General features: G+C 39.0%; 1 protein-coding gene across 1 annotated transcript in view; it reads left to right on the top strand.

The window, feature by feature from the left end:
• The window catches only part of trpn1 (transient receptor potential cation channel, subfamily N, member 1), a 39,851-nt gene extending 20,298 nt beyond the window's left edge, over positions 1 to 19,553 (top strand). Inside the window, exons 11-29 of the mRNA XM_049475734.1 lie at positions 717 to 818; positions 1,679 to 1,777; positions 1,904 to 2,032; positions 2,215 to 2,343; positions 3,578 to 3,694; positions 3,892 to 3,990; positions 5,183 to 5,383; positions 6,164 to 6,262; positions 6,993 to 7,199; positions 8,420 to 8,521; positions 8,642 to 8,740; positions 9,458 to 9,616; positions 10,243 to 10,350; positions 11,161 to 11,358; positions 12,225 to 12,434; positions 13,780 to 14,237; positions 15,405 to 16,333; positions 17,205 to 17,351; positions 17,474 to 19,553. Coding sequence (XP_049331691.1) covers positions 717 to 818; positions 1,679 to 1,777; positions 1,904 to 2,032; positions 2,215 to 2,343; positions 3,578 to 3,694; positions 3,892 to 3,990; positions 5,183 to 5,383; positions 6,164 to 6,262; positions 6,993 to 7,199; positions 8,420 to 8,521; positions 8,642 to 8,740; positions 9,458 to 9,616; positions 10,243 to 10,350; positions 11,161 to 11,358; positions 12,225 to 12,434; positions 13,780 to 14,237; positions 15,405 to 16,333; positions 17,205 to 17,351; positions 17,474 to 17,610 — 3,729 coding nt within the window. The 3' untranslated portion in view covers positions 17,611 to 19,553. The remainder of the gene's footprint in view (positions 1 to 716; positions 819 to 1,678; positions 1,778 to 1,903; positions 2,033 to 2,214; positions 2,344 to 3,577; positions 3,695 to 3,891; positions 3,991 to 5,182; positions 5,384 to 6,163; positions 6,263 to 6,992; positions 7,200 to 8,419; positions 8,522 to 8,641; positions 8,741 to 9,457; positions 9,617 to 10,242; positions 10,351 to 11,160; positions 11,359 to 12,224; positions 12,435 to 13,779; positions 14,238 to 15,404; positions 16,334 to 17,204; positions 17,352 to 17,473) is intronic.
• The last annotated feature ends 1,177 nt before the right edge of the window (positions 19,554 to 20,730 follow it).

A 20,730-nucleotide genomic window follows, 5' to 3' on the forward strand; every position in this document is an offset into this window, starting at 1 on the left:
TGTGCCAAGATTTCCAAAAGCCTTTTAATAATAAACCTTCATTAAACAGTAGAAATTTGGCTGTCTTTTTAATGTCATCCTGTTCCAACCCCATAGGCATTAATCCTGCTATCCTCAAAATTACTAACACCCCTTATTCTCTGGGTCAATATGATCCCAGCAATTTAAACCTCCAGAAAATGATTATAATTACATTTAAATGTACAAATTAACAAAGTTTTTTTTTCTACCAGTTACTTTATGTTTATTTGATAAATAATCAGCCGTTCTGGCATGAATAGGATGTTATATTAGTATTGTATAAGTATTATAAGTATTGTAAAGGGACATTTATTAAAAGATTATAAAACTGAATGTCAACAAATGTGTGTAAAATATTGATATGTCTTATGTTTAATGCATAGAAAACAGTTTTAATAAAACAGGCATTACTTATTGTCTTCATCAAATTAAGAAAAGACAATAAATACGAATAACGAATAAAAAATAATGTCAATCATTTTTTTAGAGTCTTTGAACAATAAATGGGGTTAAATTGACCCCAAAGATAATAGGAGGGTTAAAATAGAGTTCAACCCCTTATTGATTATCATTAATTAACTAAAATATTTGTCACAATCAGCACAAACTGTGTTAAGCTGTGCCTCATTCTCACATTAAAAAAGGTTGCTGTACAGTTCACTCATATTTCAGGTGATAATCTGTTTTATCTGTAGGATTTGGAGACCCCTCTGCATGTAGCAGCCAGAGTGAAGGAGGGGGAGAAGGTGGCTGAGATGCTGCTTAAAAGTGGAGCAGAAGTCAACGCAGAGCAGGAGGTCACTTAAATACTTCATACTGTATATTTTTACACATTTTACTGTCTTTCCAGCTTTTTTCAATGGATTTAACTCATTAGCTAACTAAAGGGGAATTTAACCAGTTTCTAAAATATGATTTGATTGGCCAAAACAATGTATACTAGTGCATCTCAAAAAATGTTAATATCGTTGAAAAGTAATTTTTTATTTCAGTAATTCTGTTCAATATAGATGTATTAAACACAGAGTGATCTATTTTAAGCGTTTATTTTGATTATGATTATGGCTTACAGCCAATGAAAACCCAAAAATCAGTATCTCGAAAAATTAGAGTATGTATAAGACCAGTTGATTCTTTTGCCAGTGTGGGCAGTGTGCCAAGTCCTGCTGGAAAATGAAATCCACATCTCCATAAAAGCATACATTGCTGTTAGATTTTGTGGAAAAACAAAACTGCACTGACTTTGGACTTGATAATAAAACACAGTGGATCAACACCAGCAGATGACAGACATGTCTCTCCAAACAAACCATCACTGATCATCAGTAAATTTTACATTTCATTTAAAGTAAATCAAGGGAGCAGAGTCTGGAGGAAGAGTGGAGAGACACACAGTCCAAACTGCTCGAGGTCTAGAGTGAAGTTTCCACCAATCAGTGATGGTTTGTTTGGAGAGACATGTCTGCTATCTGCTGGTGTTGATCCACTGTGTTTTATTATCAAGTCTAAAGTCAAAATCTTACAGCACTTCATCTTCATGCTTCCCTCTGCTGATAACAGCTTTTATGGAGATGCGGATTTCATTTTCCAGCAGGACTTGGCACACTGCCCACACACTGCCAAAAGTACCAATTGTTTTTTTTATCTCTGATTCCAGAATGGAGAGACTGCGATGCATGTGGCAGCGCGATATGGAGCCCTGCAGATGATGAGAGCTCTGACAGAAGAGGGAGCCGATCTCACCTGGAGATCTAAGGTAACAGGTTAAATTGCTCAAAAATAAAATGTTTGATATTAAATTTAACTGAACTAAGAGACTGTTTAATAAAATACTACTAATACTATGTATTATTTATTTATTCATTTCTCTGTATGTATTCAGGTAGGAGAAACTCCACTCCATGTTGCAGTGCATCACTGCCATGCTCACATGGTGGAAGCAATCTTAAACAGTCTGAGCAGCGAGAGGAGCCGAGAAGAGGCGGAGCTCTGCGTCCGTCAGGAGAACCAGGTCTGATTGGCCGATTACTTTGGAAACAAATTAATGTGCAATGATTTTTGCTAATGGGTCTTAATACCTCTAATGCCTCTATCATCACATATCATCTGCTGTTTTCTAATTTCTGATATTATAACTCTGCACTGTCCTGTATTTCTCTCGTATTATAATATTACTGTGTGATATCTCTGCAGAGTGGGGAGACCGCCCTGCATTTAGCAGCTGAGCTGAAGAATGAGACGGTGCACAGAGATGAAGAAGACGTCGTAATTATCAGGACGCTAATGGAGTATAACGCTGATATCACAGCAGCTACAAGACAGGTCAGTCACTTGGGCATATCCTGCTGCTAATGGCTGTTCTTTATTTATTTAGCTACATGATCATTATTATATTTCACACATAGTTCATTCAAGCACGCAATGAAATAATGTTAACAATCCTGTAACATATCTCATCTGAAAAGCACATACTGAAGGTCAGGAGTGGCCCAACTGTCCAAGTACTGGACATACTGGATGCTCATACCACACCCATATGCTCAAAAGAGAGAGAGAGAGAGAGAGAGAGAGAGAGAGAGAGAGAGAAAGAGAGAGAGGTAGATAGTGTCACAGTAACACTGTGTGGCAACGAATCTCAAGAAAAGAGAATTCCAGAGAAAGCGAGAGAGAGATAGAAAAAAAGAGAGAAAGGTAGATAGCCTGAAAGAGAGAGCGAGAGAGAGAGACAGAGAGAGAGAAAGAGCACGCAATACTGAGTGCAAACAAACTCATGAAGAAAGAGAGAGAGAGAAAGTGAGAGAAAGTGAGAGATAGCAGGAGATGAGTGAGTTCAGCAAACCCTACTTAGCGTGGCAAAACTCATGAAGGGAGAGAGAGTCAGGGACAGAAAGAGAGTTATAACAAAGGAGAGGTAAATGAGAGGGAGAGAGATAGCAAAAGAGAGAAAGATAGGGAGATATCATGAGAGAGAGATAGTGAGAGAGAGAGAGAGAGAGAGAGAGAGCACGCTAAAGGAGAGTGAGTTTAGCACACCATTCGAGGAAACTCATGAAGAGACAGGTAGAAAGAGAGAAAGACAGAGAGAGACAGAGAAAGAGATAGAGAGAGAGACAAAGAGAGGTAGATAGTGAGACAGAAAGAGAAAAAGAGGGAGGTAAATAGTGTCAGAAACAGAGAGAGGTAGGAAGATAGCATGAGAGCGAGATAGCTAGAAAGAAACAGAGAGAGAGAGGAAGATAACGAGAGAGAGAGAGAGAGAGAGAGAGAGAGAGGCAGCATGCAATAAGGCGAGTGAGTTCAGCAACCGTCCTTAGCTCGATGAAACTCATGAAGCACACAGTTCAGCCACCATTAGTCCACCTTAACGTCAAAGAGTTCATAGATGCAATGTGAAGTATCCACAGTGGAAATAAATATTATTATAAAATTGAATGTATTTGTAATTCATGAACCCAATCTATATGAAAGTATAACAAAATTACTTTAATAACTTTTTGACAAGTTAACACATTTTTGAGTGTGTTTTGGGCTCCTGCTGTTGTGTTATTACTTGTAGATGGGTGAAACTCCGCTGCATTACTGCGCCAGAGTGGGAAACGCTGCAGTCCTGCAGGAGATGCTGGATAATGTTCCCAGCAGCCGCCTGCAGAGCGCCATCAACAAACACAGCAAGGTACTGCAACACCAACCCCGGCTCACCCCTGCTGTAGTTTCACTGCGGTCAGTCAGGGTTCTGCCTTTAATCAGCAGGAGCTGCGTTTCTTACTCCTTTACGTCTGACCCACACGCAGTCTCACCACTTTAAATGAATGCCTGTCTGACCCAACTATTTTTCTCATCATGGTGTATACGTGTGTGTGTGTGAAACAGAACGGCAGGTCTCCGCTGCTGTTGGCAGCAGAGCGAGGTCACACAGCGGTGGTGAGGGTGCTGCTGGAGAACAGTGCGAGAGTGGACGTGTTTGATGAGGTGAGACAGATAAAATATCTCTCAGCTTCACCGCAGTCACAGCACAGTTACACACAGGTGTGAAATGGACTTGAGTTGTAGTGAAACATGATAACAAGTACAAACTTTTGTCGAATAGCCCACTTTTGTTTGCCTCCAGCTTTTCCAAATAGAGCACTTTTATCAGATGATCCTAACAGGCTTATAATGGTAGAGATAACCACCATTAGTGAAATTCTGAGGGTTCTGACATTTAAAACGAGGCACTGAGAGCTTTGAAAGTGCACACATGGCTTGGCTTAGTTAATTCACGATTGACGACTGACCAATGCAAACAAATAGGTAGGATAGATAAGTGGAACAGATTTCAAAATTAATTCTGTGGAAGTGCATGAATTCCAGCTGTTTCTGAAAAAAATCTTCATAATATTTATGCTTTTTTAATGCACTGCTTGTCTTAACTAGCTGAAGGTACTGTGTGCATAAACATTGTTTTTAATAAACTACCTGCTCTTTTAAAATTCTATTTTAAAATGCCTTGCCTTAAATGTCAGGATCTTCAGATTTTTACCAGATTTTTACTACAGGTCAGTCTAAGTGTAATTTTTTATTAATTATCTGAATTCTGTGCACTGTAAGATTGAATGAGTTAGATTGTGACGTACAGCTCTGAAAAAATAATTAAGAGAGCACTTCAGTTTCTGAATCAGTTTTTCTGATTTTGCTATTTATAGGTTTATGTTTGAGTAAAATGAACATTGTTGTTTTATTCTATAAACTACAGACAACATTTCTCCCAAATTACAAATACAAATATTCTCGTTTAGAGCATTTATTTACAGAAAATGAGAAATGACTGAAATAAAAAAAAAGCTTTCAGACCTCAAATAATGCAAAGAAAACAAGAAAACAAGTTCATATTCATAAAGTTTTAAGAGTTCAGAAATAATCAATATTTGGTGGAAAAACCCTGGTTGTTTTTTTATCACTATTTTTTTAATGCACCTTTGCATCATGTTCTCCTCCACCAGTCTTGCACACTGCTTTTGGATAACTTTCACTTCACACTTCCCTTTATGCTCCCATCTTCCCTTTTGATTATATTCCAGAGTTTTTTTTTTATTTGGTAAAATTAAAGAAACTTTAAATTTTTAAGTGGTATCTTTTTTTCCAGAGCTGTATAATATTATACACTATGTTATGTGCCACACAGGAAGGCATAGCTGCCCTTCATCTGGCTGCAGAGCAGGGCCACGATGACATCGCTGACATCCTGCTTTCCCATAAGGCCTTTGTGAACGCTAAGACCAAGCTGGGCCTCACCCCACTGCACCTCAGTGCCCAGAGCGGCTCGGCTCGACTGGTCAGACTGCTGGTGGAGACTCATCAGGCCTGCGTTGATGCTCTCTCTCTGGTCAGACCATTTAACTGTTATACACCTTGCCCCTGCGCTGTTAAAATAGCGTTAGAGTTTAGTAGAATATATCTACACTGATGGGTGTGGTGGTGATCTGGAAGTGAGGTGTGTTTAGGTACGTTTCTGGCATGTTTCTACGTAATTCGGGGGTGGAAAACACAGGAGCTCCACTGACTGATTAAAACCTTGACAACAGTCAATCATCAGAGTCCATTCTTATATATTCCTTTTTGAACTGCTGCTGCTGATGTAGCATTACAGCGCTAATGCTTGGAGGAAAAAGTGCAGTGATTCAGTTCTGATAAATCAGCTCACAGATGCAGCATTGTGCTGATCCACATCACCCAATAGGAGTGATGAGAGGATGAAAGAGCGCCATCTACTGATATAATGTACCCACCCAGAGAGAGCAAGACCATCTGTGCTCTCTCAGGGCTCCGGCAGCTGATGCATAACCAGCTGCATGACGGGGATTCAAACCTGCAAAAGCAATTTCCCGATTTCCCATAGTGGCAGCACTTACCACGCTGGACTACTCTGTGCCCCACTATAAACTTTATATTAGTTTAAGTGGATTTTAAATCATGATACACCACCAATTCCAAAGCATATCCATCGCATATTTACAAGAGTGGACAGTATACAGTAATTACACTTTAGTCAATACCGTGTAGTCATATCCCACTTAAGGTATTCACATTAAAACGATTAGGAATGTATTTCCTGCTATTTAGAAGTCATTTTAAATGTTTTCTATTGATTAATTCTGTGTTTCAGAGTAAGCAGACTCCACTGCACTTAGCTGCGATTAGTGGGCAGCTAGACGTGTGCAGCAATTTGTTAAACCTGAGAGCCGACATCACTGCCACGGATATTGTGAGTATTTATTACATACTTTAATGCGTGTTTTCATGCAGCACATTTAAGTTCTGTTTATGATGATTTATGATTTTTACTTTCTGGACCTGGACTACTCACCTCTGTGTGGAAACAGCGATAGGTTCAAATAGGATCTCCAGTGGATTTGGGGTTTTACAGAGACTCTAAGGCTAAGTCAGTGGCTGAACTGCACTTAGCAGGGCATTATTACATATGTTGTAAAGTAGCATATAACATTGCAAAGAATGTTATTAGTGTAAAAATGTCTTTATTTTAAAATGTTTCTAACCGTTTTTCGTCTCCCTGCTTTACAATGTATAAATATTTATGGGAAAGAGCTAAAATTCTATAATTTCTCCCTTCCACTCTTCCACTGGACTAAAGCAGTGTTATACTGGATCACCGGAGCAATTTATTTCATTTATATTATATTATATATAAACATATATGATATGTTTTTGCACATATGAATATTCATGATATTCCTATCGTCTCTCCCCACCCCACCCACTCCTCCACATGACTAAAGCAGCGTTATACCGGATCACCGGAGCAATTTTTATTTATTTATTTATTTTTTTTACAAAAAACAGCTCACATGCTGTTCATTCATGCTAAAGACCACAACTAGACATCTTAAAATGACATTAAAAAAGGATGGAAGGAGACCTTTAACTTGCACTTTAATTTGCACATTTAAACTTCTAATAAACCTCTTCTCTTTCAGCATGGACAGACCCCTCTTCACCTGGCGGCGGAGAATGATCACTCTGAGGTGGTGAAGCTGTTTCTGAAGCACAGGCCTGAGTTAGCCACCCTGGCCAGCGTGGAGGGAGCTACATGTACCCACATCGCCGCTGCTAAAGGAAGCGTAGCCGTGATTCGAGAACTGCTGAAGTTCAGCCAGGGAGGATTAACCACACTGCATAGCAAGGTCAGCAGATCACGGCTTATAGAAAACAGTAGCTGTTTAAGATATTGTAATGACTATGAATACAAAATAACTACTTTAAATGAAGTTATTGCAATAATAATAATAATCTCTGGCTGCTTTTTGAAGTATGTTTGAGGGTCATTGTCTTGCTGGAAGGCCCAGGAACTATGACGCAAACCCAGCTTTCTGACACTGAGCTCTACATTGCCTTTCAAAATCTCACATTTTTTTAAAAAGTTGGCAATAATTGTTTCTGGCCCATTTTTTGTCAGCTTTTTTGTGTTGTTCCAATACACAGAAAAAAAAAATATATATATAAAATACAAATAATTTCTGGCTGCTTTTTGAAGTATGTTTGAGGGTCATTGTCCTGCTGGAAGGCCCAGGAACTATAACGCAAACCCAGCTTTCTGACACTGAGCTCTATATTGCCTCTCACAATTTTCAAAATCTCACAATTTTGATAAACATATATATAAAATACAAACAAAAAAAGCATAACTGCAATAATTCCTAGTTTCTGGCTGCTTTTTGAAGTATGTTTGAGGGTCATTGTCATGCTGGAAGGCCCATGATCTGTGTTACAAACCCAGCTGGGCCCTAAATTGCGACACAAAATCTCACAATTTTGAAAAGGTGCTAATAATTGTATTTGCAATAATTATTCATTTTTGACACAAATTTAAAGGTGGCAACACTTACAGTCATGACTGTATGTGTTTCAGTATCTGCTATAAATGACTAATAATAGTAATAATGTGTTTTATAGACAGTGATAATGGCTCTGCATATAAATATATTAAATATATTAAATAGATAAATGATTTAACAGCTGGTATAAAACTACAGTATGTACTAAATATGTTATGTTGTTTGAGGATGATGAATACAGTAGATCTATGAGCCTATATGAAAGCTTTTTTGGGGCTTAAAGGGTTAAATTACAATATTGGCCAGAAAAATGAATTAATTAATACAGTTATTCTTTATAATCTAAGCAATGTTTGGTTATTTATTCATGTACGTGCTGTATTTCTGTATAGATTTATTTATTTATTTATTTTCTTACTTATTTTTTTATTATTATTTTTTTTTATATTAGGAATGAAACTAAATGCATGAGTCTATATCCTGATAACTGTATTTTTTTTTATACAGCCAGTCGTTATATAAAGACACGCCTATCATAAAGAATAACTAATAAATGTCCGCCCCCACAGGCTAACGGATCGTGTCCTCTGCACTTGGCTGCTGCAGGGGGTCACACAGAGGTCGTTAAGGTTCTGCTGGAGGCGGGAGCTTCGGCCGCGGAGGAGGATTCAGTGAGAAAAATACATTTCTCAGTAAAATATAAACACAGCATTAACAGTATCACTACACACACTCAATATTTATTCATATTAGACCTCAATATATGTTCCTGTGCTGGTGTGTGACTGCAGGAGGGAATGACCGCTGTCCACTTGGCTGCTCGGAGTGGACACACTCACATTCTGGAGGTCCTGAAAGCAAGCGTCCCTCTGAAGATCATCAGCTCCAAGGTGTTTAACCCCGTCCAAATCAAATCAGGAGGCTTTTATTGCAATTTTAAATTTTACATTTCATGCAATGAAATTATATATATATATATATATATATATATACTCCAGAAATAACACAGTAAAATATGGAACGAAGAGTACAATGAAGACAACAAAGTGCAAATGAGCAAAAAAAAATGGAACATATGACTAAAGCACTATAATAAATGCAATAAATGCAATAAATACATCAGACATGAAACAATTTAACAGACAGGACAGTGCAGTATCGATCAATCCAGTACAGTCTGAAAGTGCATGGTGAGAATAAGGTGCAGAGATACAGTGAGAGATAGAATAACAAAATAAAATCCAGAAAATCACATTGTATAAATTGTATAAATGTATTTGCATTTTGAAGAGAGAAATAAGTATTTGATCCCTCTGGCAAAGAAGACTTAATAGTTGTTGGTAAGAACAGCAGTCAAACGTTTTTTGTAGTTCTCTATAAGTTTTCTATGGGATTAAGGTCAGTTGCCTTGGCTATATGTTTTGGGTCATTGTCATGCTGGAAGACCCAGCGACGACCCCGATAGTGCTGTGGTGTCTGGAAGGGATGTCTTATTTTCCTAAATCACACACCCATTGGACACAGTAGGTTTTAAAGGAAAATTAAATTAAATTATTTTACTGTGTGTTTGCGTGTGTTTGCGTGCGTGTGTGTGTGTGTGTTCACAGACAGGATTAACAGCTCTGCATGTAGCTGCTTCTTTTGGACAAGTAGATTTTGTGAGGGAGATTTTGACGAGAGTTTCAGCGGCTATCCGCAGTGAACTGCCCGCCGGCAGCGCCGGCATCAGCAGAGACGGCACCCTGAAACACCAGCTACACACTGAGGTACACCAGTCTGCACACAGCTACACAAAACACACACACACCCTGATACACCAACTATATGATAGAATTCATAAGAATTGCTTTTTTATTTGTTTTTTATTTGTTCATATTTATAAGTTTTAAGAGTTCAAAAATCAATATTTGGTGGAATAACCCTGATTTTAATCACAGTTTTCATGCATCTTGGCATCATGTTCTCCTCCACCAGTCTTACACACTGCTTTTGGATAACTTTATGCTGCTTTACTCCTGGTGTAAAAATTCGAGCAGTTCAGTTTGGTGGTTTGATGGCTTGTGATCATCCATCTTCCTCTTGATTATATTCCAGAGGTTTTTAATTTGGTAAAATCAAAGAAACTCATCATTTTTTTAAGTGGTCTCTTTTTTTTTTTTACTAGAGCTGTATACCCATTAACATACACTATACATGCACTCATATGTACGTATATTTGCAGATTGTATAGGCATTAGTTCATACTGTAATTAAAGTGTGCCACATAATAATAATTTAATTAACTTTAATCATAGTATAATCACACTTTAGTAACAGTATAGTGTCTGACTCTTAAAATGTTATGTAAATTCTTTTTGTGTGTGTGTGTGTGTGTGTGTGTGTGTGTGTACAGTCAGGCTACACTCCCTTGCACCTGGCAGCTCAGTCTGGGCACGAGAGCGTAGTGCGTTTGCTGCTGAATTCACCAGGAGTGCAGGCGGATGCCGAGACGGACTCTGAGGCGAGTTCCTCTGCTACATCTATGATTATCCTTTTGATTTCCTGTATAATTTAACTAAGGATCACAAACTTCTGCTTGATTAGTTTGTTAGTGTTGATGCAGATATATTAACATTTATAAAATGTGAGAATTGGGGCTACATCTACCTGGATTTTTTATGACATATTGTCAAAATGTCATTTGTAGAATACATTTCAGTTAGATATAAATTGATTATAAAAGGATATAATTAATGAATCCAGTTGAATTTAGATTTATTTAATATACTGTAAGTTCCAGGCTATAAGCCGCTACTTTTTTCACATTAAATAACACTGCAACTTATTTAGCGGTGCCGCTAATATATATGTGAAGGGGAGTCGGACTCTGCACAATAGTGTACATAGCCTATTTACCGGTAATAAACTTTTAATAAAAAAATTCTGTGCAACATCTTTCTAAGTAAATATATCATGTTATATAACATGGACAACTGCAGCTTATAGTCAAGGTGCATATACGCCCTGTATTCTTTTTTCTTTGTAAAATTAGTGGGTGCGGCTTACATTCAGGTGTGCCTAATAGCCAGGAAATAACAGTATATATTTTTTTTTATGTGGTGCCCCACATCAATATACTAACTCTAAAGTAGTATTTAAAAAGATTTGATGTATAAATAGTAAGTATGTGACTTACTATGTAAAAAAAGGCTCGCATGCAGTTTTAGACATGCAATTACCACCACGTTGTTTTGGTTTAGAAACAAAAGCATAGCTTATTTTGTGTGCATCTGTATTAAATGGTTTGTGTGTGTGTGTGTGTGTGTTACAGGGTTCGACCCCACTGCATCTAGCTGCTTGTAATGGTCACACAGCTGTGGTCGGTTTGCTTCTCAGCAAGTCCGCCTCACTTCTCCACCTGAGAGACCGGCGTGGTCGCACCTGCCTACACCTGGCCTCTGCTAACGGACACGTGGCCACAGTGAGGGTCTTGCTGGGTCAGGGGGCCGACATTAATCAAACTGACAAGGTGGGAAAGTATTTAGGATTACATAACCTCAAATTAATAAAAAGTAATTTCTAAAGCTTTGTGAGAAATGCTTTGGTTCCAGAGAACCACAGTCAGAGATATTATTTACAAATGAAGATAACATAGTACACTGGTGATCCTCCAAAAGGGCATGGTCAGCTCATCCAGGAGGTCACAAAAGAACTGCAGGTCCCACTTGCCTCAGTTAAGGTCAGTGTTAATGATTAAAAATAGTGATCAAAAATAACCCATCTCACTTTTACCAACAAACATCTTGATGATCTCCTCAAAAAATATTCCTTAGACTGACTGAATAAACACATCATTTCAGAAAAAGAATATTTTACTGAACGTAAAACATGGTGGTGGTTGTGTGATGATCTGGGACTGCTTTGCTGCTTCAGGGTTTGGATAACTTGCTGTAAGATGAAACCAGGAACCATCCTGAAAGAGAATGTTCAGTCATCTGTTTGTGACCTCAAGCTCAGGTGTACTTGGGTTCTGCAGCAGGACAATGACCCAAAGCACACAAACAAGGCCACATGTTTTGGAGTGGCCTAGTCAAAGTCGGATTTAAATGCTGGTGCATAATCCAAAAGCCCTCCGATATGGCTGAATTAAAAGTGGGTCAAATTTTCTCCACAGAGATGTGAAAGACTCTGTTGCCAGTTATCGGTAAAGCTTGAATGCAGTTGTTGCCGTCAAACATGACACAAGTTGTTAGATTTAGGGGACATTTTCACACAGGGCTTGATTGGTTTGGATATTTTTTTCCCTTAATAATTGAAGTTATCATTTAAAAACTGCTTTTTTGTACTACATAAGAAAGGTTCTGACACTCCCTGTCTTTTTGCTGTGGGCTCCAGAGTGGCTGCACCGCTCTGCACTATGCTGGGAAAGCTGGCTGTCTGGAGGTGGTGCGCTTCCTGGTGGAGAGTGGAGCGTCTACGCGCTCTGAGTGCAGCGCAGGCCGAACGCCGCTGCAGTACACGGCCGAGGAGAACCACCAGGCCTCTGTCAGCTTCCTGCTCCGCCGACGAGACAACAACACCCTGCGTCTTCTGGAGGACAGGAAGGTGGGTGCAGCACACTTCAGTATCTGTAATGCCCTTATTGCACTTTGCCATTGATGGATTGCAATTGAAATATAGATTGATTACCAGAACAATAGAACAATATGAATAAATGAGGTTATGTATTAACACTCACATTGTGATATCAATACATTATTATATATTGTAATAATAAAATTACATTTTGCGTAATCAGTACGCATTTAAACCTCTTAGTAAGCGTATGCGATTCCCTGTTCTAATGTGTGCAAGATAACGCCAAGTCAACCCATGATGTAAAACTTCATGATCGTTTTGCACACTGCTATCCCATTACTTTTGGCATGAATTGACATTAGCACATGGAGTTTTTTTTATTTTCCTATTTAAAAATTCCTGATTTAGCTGATTTACTACATACTAGAATGGGGGTAGGCAGGTAAGAGCCCCAGATCAGCATCATACCTGGTATCATATTTTTCGCACTATAAACCACATCGTATTATAAGGTATTATAAGTAAGGAACAGTGGTGTCGCCATGTTTCCCATCTTATTCAGCAGATCTCAACGCTGGTTATTGTTTTCATCAAAATTATAGAAATTATTGTAAATTAATCAGGGTCTGTATAATCCCTTCTTCACTTACAGCAGTATCTGTTATTGTTCACACTCTACACTAGAGGGCAGCACTTCACAGTGTATGACAGATAGTGCTCTCACATCTCAGTGAAGAATACATTCAGATCAGAAGTCCTGATTCCGGAGGGCCTTTAATTCAACATACTCAAACATATACCCAACCTGAATAGAAGTAATAATAATACTCCAGTAGATACAGATACAGCATTACTTTAGTACTTAACTACAGTAGTGAAGTAATAATAATACTCCAGTAGATACAGATACAGCATTACTTTAGTACTTAACTACAGTAGTGAAGTAATAATAATACTCCAGTAGATACAGATACGGCATTACTTTAGTACTTAACTACAGTAGTGAAGTAAAAATAATACTCCAGTAGATACAGATACAGCATTACTTTAGTACTTAACTACAGTAGTGAAGTAAAAATAATACTCCAGTAGATACAGATACAGCATTACTTTAGTACTTAACTACAGTAGTGAAGTAAAAATAATACTCCAGTAGATACAGATACAGCATTACTTTAGTACTTAACTACAGTAGTGAAGTAATAATAATACTCCAGTAGATACAGATACAGCATTACTTTAGTACTTAACTACAGTAGTGAAGTAAAAATAATACTCCAGTAGATACTTTGTTGCCTTTTTCTGTATGTGTATTTAAGCTGAGTGTGTGTTGATCTCATTATAATGCGTGTTTATGTTTATTTTCCTGTAGTTTGTGTTTGATCTGATGGTGTGCGGGAGGCTGAATGATAACGCGACTCTGGAGGAGCTGGTCCTGCACTCCTCGTCCCCCCTGTGCACGGCCGTACGTCTGTCCCGGGCTCTCAGTCTGGCTGCTCTCAGGGAGAAGGAGCGCTCCGCCCACCTGCAGGCCGCTGCCCACCACTGTGAAGCCATGGCCTCGGACCTCCTGACTCTGGCCTCCTCGGCCGAGGGCCACGGGGCCGGCGTGATCCTGAGGGCGGTGGACCACCGGGGGGCCAGTGTGCTGGACTGTTTAATAGAGGGGAGGCAGAAGAGTGTTGTAGCTCATCCTGCAGTGCAGAAGTACCTGACGGAGGTGTGGTACGGGAGTCTGCACTGGGATTCGTGGAGGATCTTGCTGCTGTTCTTCAGTCTGCTGCTGTGCCCTCCTCTCTGGCTCTTCCTCTCACTGCCACTTAAACACAGGTACAAAAAACTGATCTTATAATTAATTTATCCCTTTTTTATTAAACAGGTTTCCAGTTATAACAGACGTCCCAAGTCTCCCGGAAGTTGCAGGAGTCTACCACATATCAATAATGGCTTCCTGATGTGCATATTCATGAGGGCATGCAAAACAGAGATGTTTCTGATTGGCCTGTTCTCTACAAAGAGTCTGTGAGTCATCCAATCAGTTTTTAGTGTGGGCGGGCAGTGTTTTATTCCCTCCTGGATGGGATGTGTTCAATAAGTAAGAGAAGGAGCATCATGGCTCCCATCAAAACTCATTTTACCTCTGACTACTCTAAAGTATATCCTTGTCTGGTAAAAGTAAAAACAACGAAAGTCTTGCCCGCTGTTCAGTTTTTAATAGTGATTTTAGCATACGATTGAAAAAGGCATGTTGAGGTGAGTATATACTTTTAATACTATATAATAATAATAATATCCAGAAGGTAAAGTTCTGTCATAAGGTTTGCATAAGGTAAATGCTGCTTGTTCCACTTTTTACTCAAATCTTTATCAACTCTGGCAGTCACAGGCCTAAAACTATTTTTTGCACTACTTCTCTATCCATCCTGATCTCCTCTGTCCAGTGTCAAGCATTTGCGGATTATTTTCAGGACAAAATCAGGACAAAAAGGATTCCACCTGTCCAGGTTAGGGTCGGGCGATATGGCCCTAAAATAATTTTTCAATATTTCATGGTATTTTTGTGATAACCATACTCATGGCGAAATGACAAAACACTGAATTAAAACAAATATTTAAAGAATACACTACTGCAATAAAATGAAAATTACATTTTATTAATGCATACAATATGATATGGCTCATCCCTAACTGAGAAATAAAAAAATACAAGAATTCTATCAGATAATGCACTTTAAATATCTCCATATATCCAGGATTAAATTCCAATAAATGATACTGGACATATATAGAGTCTGTCTTTAGTAGATAGATTATGGGAAATGAGAACAGTTTGATTTTTTCTTTTTGGCTAAAAACATATTGTATAATATCATTCACTCAATATCGTGATATTATTGCGAACGATACAATATGACACAATCCTAGTCCAGGTACAGGTATTTTTCTTCCTGCTTTACAAGATTTACAGTATAACTGACCTATACACTCCCTATACAGGTTCAACACTGTTCCCATCATCAAGTTCATGAGTCATCTGGTTTCCCACCTCTTCCTCCTGGCCCTCTTCATCCTCACCATCGTCTACCCGCCCATCAATCCTCTCTCGGAGGGCCGCCTGCTCCCCGGCTGGTGCGAGTGGCTGCTGCTCACCTGGCTGTGTGGGATGCTGGTTTCAGAGCTGAGCCACCCAGGTGAGCGGGCGGGGCTGGCGTGGGTCAGGCTCCTCCTCCTGGGCTTCTCTGCTTCAGCTCTACTGTGCCACCTGCTGGCGGCAGCTCTCCAGAGCTGGCCCCTGGCTCCTTTAAACTGCCTGTTCGCCCGCAACGTCCTGCTGACCGTGGCCATGACTCTTGGTTTTATTCAGCTTCTGGAGTTTCTGACGTTCCACCACCTGTTCGGGCCGTGGGCCATCATCATCAGGGACCTGATTAAGGACCTGTGCCGCTTCGCCGTCATCCTGCTGCTCTTCCACACTGCCTTCTCTCTCAGCCTCACTGCCATCTGCCAGCCTGTGTACCCAGAAAACGAGCTGAACAGCAGCAACTCGAACGTCAGTAACTCTGAAGGGTCCAGGTCTGATTCAGAGCTCAACCCGCTGTACGTCTCCGTGCTCCTGTTCTTCGCTCTGTTCGGACTGACTGAGCAGGAGGACATTCCAGCTATGGATCGTTCTCCTGCAGCCGCGAACATTTTGGCTCGTTTGACCTTCGGTATCTACCTGGTGGTGTCAGTGATTGTGCTGGTCAACCTCCTCATCGCCATGATGAGCGACACCTACCAGCGCATCCAGGCCCAGTCGGACACGGAGTGGAAGTTCGGCCGAGCCGTCCTCATCAGAGACATGAGCCGAAAGTCCGGAACGCCCTCCCCTTTCAACCTGCTCACCAGCCTCGTCTTCTTCATCAAAATCCTCTGCAAACATGGTGGTGAGGATTAACCTTTATATATTTATATATTTATATATACATCGTGTTCCAAATTATTGTGCAAGTGATATTTTTCTCAAATGAGATTTTCCTAAATGGTCAATGCAAAAAAATCCTGTTATGTATAAATTCTTTTTATTGAGCAAACCTCCCAATGATAACAGTATATTTTTTTGAACAAAAAAACTCAAAATGCACTGTTAAACATTATCAAGCAGGACACAGGTTTCAAGCAGTATGGAACAAGAACAAGGATCTCTCTGCTGCTGAAAAGTGTGAAATAGTGCAGTGATAGTGAGTTTCAGCAGCAGAGATTAGCAGCATTTTCTTTCCCATATTGCTTGAAACCTGTGGCCTGCTTAATAATGTGGAACAGTACATTTTGAGTTTGTTCAATAAAATTTTATTTACACTTAACGTGGCATTTGCATTGAGGATATTTAGGAAAATCTGAGAAGGTATTACTTGCATATAATATATATATATATATAAATATATATGATATTTGGAACACGGTATATACTTACTGGTAAACTGGTGACTTTACTGTCTGATGATTAAAATGTTGTTTCAGTATTCTATGTATTTTCTATGTTTATAGAGCCTACATAGTCATTGTTTGCAAACTGGTTGTGTCTTTCCCCTCGGTGACTCAACATCAGTGTGTAGTCATTCCCCCAGTCTGCTCACTATTCTATTGAGTGTACATTTATTAGTAGTTTTTCATATAATGGTTAACTACATTAAAGTCATATATATATAGACTTTAATGTAGCACATATACATATATATATGCTGACTGAGTACAATTACCATTACATTTTGTGTATAAATTATATGTGTGTGATGCTCTATTCTACGAACTCCACAGGTAAACTCTGCTCAGTGGAGGGCCGTGATCTGATGGGGGAGGAAGAGGAGGCTGAGGCTTTGCCAGATAACTGGTCTATGGATGCAATGTCACAGAATTCAATAGGCTGGCTCAGAGGAAACAAAAGAACCCAGATCCTTCCTGAAGGTGAGTATAAAAGCCCTTATACCATCAGTTAGTACTTTTTTTATCATTCTGTGCAAATGTAATGTTTTCTGTCAAACCCATTAAAATTTAAATGATTTTGTAATTTTCCACACCCTTTGCAGGAAGCCCCGTCATGATACCCAGACTGGGAGGACAGATACGGGTAGAGAACGTGACTGACTGGGCTGTGGTGGTCCAGCGTTTTCTCGCCCTGCGTGGTCAAAAGGACAGACCCCCGTTAGAGACAGACAGTAATTAAGAAATTCAATCATGGCCATAGAGAAATAACAGAGTCTTGTTCTTCTTGCCACTCGACTGTCAAAATTTCCGCTCATGTCAAGCCTCTATTTGTAGAGTAAGCATCTAAACATCTAATCCTGACCATCTCCTCCAAGCATGGAGGACCACTGAACTCTAACCTTATATCCAACCATATAACATCAGTGTTTTATATGGACTCAGAACAGTAGCACTGCCTTTAATGAAACTGTGTGACTTACAGTAATACAGTATTACATGATTATAACAGTATTATTACAGTAGTATTACTTCTCTCCTTGTTCTGATCATGAATGTCTTGACATTAACAATGCACTATTGATGTCACTTGTGTAAAACCATTGCTTTCATCACATTTAAAAGAGACCGTTTAAATGAAGTGAACTGAATGTGTCCTCACTTACTGTGTGAAATCCAGTGAACTGAGGTTTGGTGTGAAGTCTGAACCGTTATCATGTCTTTTTGGAATGTCATAGAGCTTCTCTACTGGGGCCGGATTCACAAAAGTGTCTTTAGATAGAAATTTCTTTAAATCAGTGGTACTCAAACTTTTTTTTTAGGCCAGGTTCACACTACACAACTTTTTGAGTCCTTTTTGTTGGGACTTTCACACTGCATGACTGATCAGCGTCCACAATCACAAGAACACACCAGAACTAAACGCACACAAGTACTAGTGATGCCATGCAATAGAATCTCTATAGAGGCGAATACGCACTTAAAGTGAGTCCAGCATGAATGGGTTCATATGAAGCAAATGAGCAAAATCCGAGATTTAAAATATCTGATCATTTTAATATTGAAATATGTGCTCGTATCCTTAACACAGAGCTATATATCAAATGTTTCAGCACTGCAGACATCATTTTTAATCATTTTAAACTCCAGTTTTCAGCCTTTTAAACTTAATGCTCTACCTGTATCTTCAGGATCAGCTCGCCAACTAATCAGCTCACAGTAGCAGTAATTGCTACAGTGCTTTACAATGTAAAACCTGTTTACTGTAGATAAACTGTATTTTTGGTAAAATACATTATTCTACTTTATTCTAAAATTAAAAACAAGCAGTTTATTATTATTTTTAAAGATTTTTAGCTTCATTCAGCCCCATTTATATAGGACTCACTTGCTGGCTCCCTCTAGAGTTTAACAGTGATTTACTGATATAACAGGGGGACAGGAAGTGGTCAGACTCTCCATAAACAGCTCTGGTAATGAAGGAGATGCATTGTGGACCTGTGGTTCTCTTTCTCTTTCTCCATTGGCTGTATGTAGCCTCTGCTCCTGACTCCCAGTCGCTGACTGAGTCAGATATCTAGCATGCTATAAAATATTTGGCAGGCATCTACAACTGGTCGGCAATCAGTCTGTGACTGTGTGAGTGCCGTGTAAAATTTTTAGTGTTAACCTAAAATTAATTAAATCTTAATTAATTATTAAGAAAACTTTGTCAATGTTAAAGTCCTCATGAAAAGTTTTAAGTTTCAGTTTTTAGAAAAAAATTCTCAACTGTTGTTTTTCTTTAGGTTTTCCTCGGGAAAGCTTTTGTGAATCCGCCCCCTGACTCTATTGGATTTTATTACGTTTCATTGTGTCACTAAAAAGACTACATTTTGTAAATTTAGTCTTTAGAGTCACTGAATCTGTAGTTATGTAACCTTTTTTTTATGTGACCAGCTTACAACCATAGCCATTCCCGACCGTAAAAATAGCATTTATCCTTAAAATGATTTTTTCTTCTTTCTGGAAACTTGTTGTAATGATGTCAGCACTCCTTCTTTGATGAGAAATAACTGCATTTCCATATTTGTTCATCTCTTATGACCTGTTTCACCTGTCTGCCTGTCTGGACCAGTTTTCTCAACCCTGGTCCAATCCCAGCCACATAATATTATAATTAATAAACCTGATATTTCAACTCCATCTCTAACTGTCCACTGTGGCATTTCCATACATTAAAAGGTCTCATTCCATCGTTTTTTTTTTTTTTTTTAATTCATTATAAAATGTCTAGTTGTGTCTCTAGTATAAATACACACCATATGCTCTGGTGATCCGGTATAACACTGCTTTAGTCCGGTGGAGGAGTGACGACAGGATCTCAATTGTACTTAGCTGGTGTTTTTCCTCCATAGACAAATTCTAACCATTTGTTCCTTAGCTCAGAATTACTGGGTAAATTATATAAACACTGATGTGTTATTCGCACAAATAACACAGGAATGAACTGCATGCTGTTCCTAGCACTGTTAGTTATCTCCTATCTGACGAGACGGCATCGCTGCTCGGCTTCAGCTCTGCCTGTGGGTGGTCCCAAGCTGAGGTGGGCGGGGCCATGAATACTAATGATTCACGGGTTGACATAGACACGGTGCTTTTCCTGATCGACTCGTTTTTTTTTTTCTGAATATTTCCTTTTACTATCTGCTGCAGACAATGGAGGTTAAGAAAGAGTTTAAACAGGTGAGATTAAACAGGTGTGTGTACATAGGTGTGTGTGAGTATATGTGAGTGTGTGTCTGTGTCTGAAGTCCTGTGGTGAGATATACGACGTCCTGAACTCTCCTCCATCCTCAGCAGGACCCCTCAGCAGGAAGAGCTTTCTGTCTATCTCTAAAGAAAAGCTGAATAAAAACAAAGTGTCCTCGGCTCACTCTGGAGATTAATGGCGCGGACGCTTAAAACATTTCATAAGTCAGCGCTCCGGACCCTCTGTGGAGTATAACTTTGGACAGGAGGTGAGCGGTGTGGTAAACACTGGTGATGAGAGTGTATTTTTCACTTTTATGAGTTCGTACTTCACGCTTTTACACAGTCTGAATCAATAACAGCACTTTCACGCTTTAATTACAAAAAAAAAAAAGATATATAAAAAGCTGCATATTTATGCAGGTGTCTGAGAACCAAATTTAATTTTCTACATATATTTAAAACTGTTTTTCCAACTTTTGAGGACAACTTTTCATTATTCTGATATTGGTGGCTTAAGACGTTCATGTATCGAATTCCTGCCGAGTATCTGTAGGATCTTTTGTAGAACAAATTATAAAAAAAAATTAAAGGGGCACTAAACTTCTTGGTTTTTGCTGACTCTACCCTC

Source organism: Astyanax mexicanus, chromosome 3 (assembly GCF_023375975.1).
Source record: "Astyanax mexicanus isolate ESR-SI-001 chromosome 3, AstMex3_surface, whole genome shotgun sequence".
Taxonomy (NCBI): Eukaryota; Metazoa; Chordata; class Actinopteri; order Characiformes; family Acestrorhamphidae; genus Astyanax; species Astyanax mexicanus.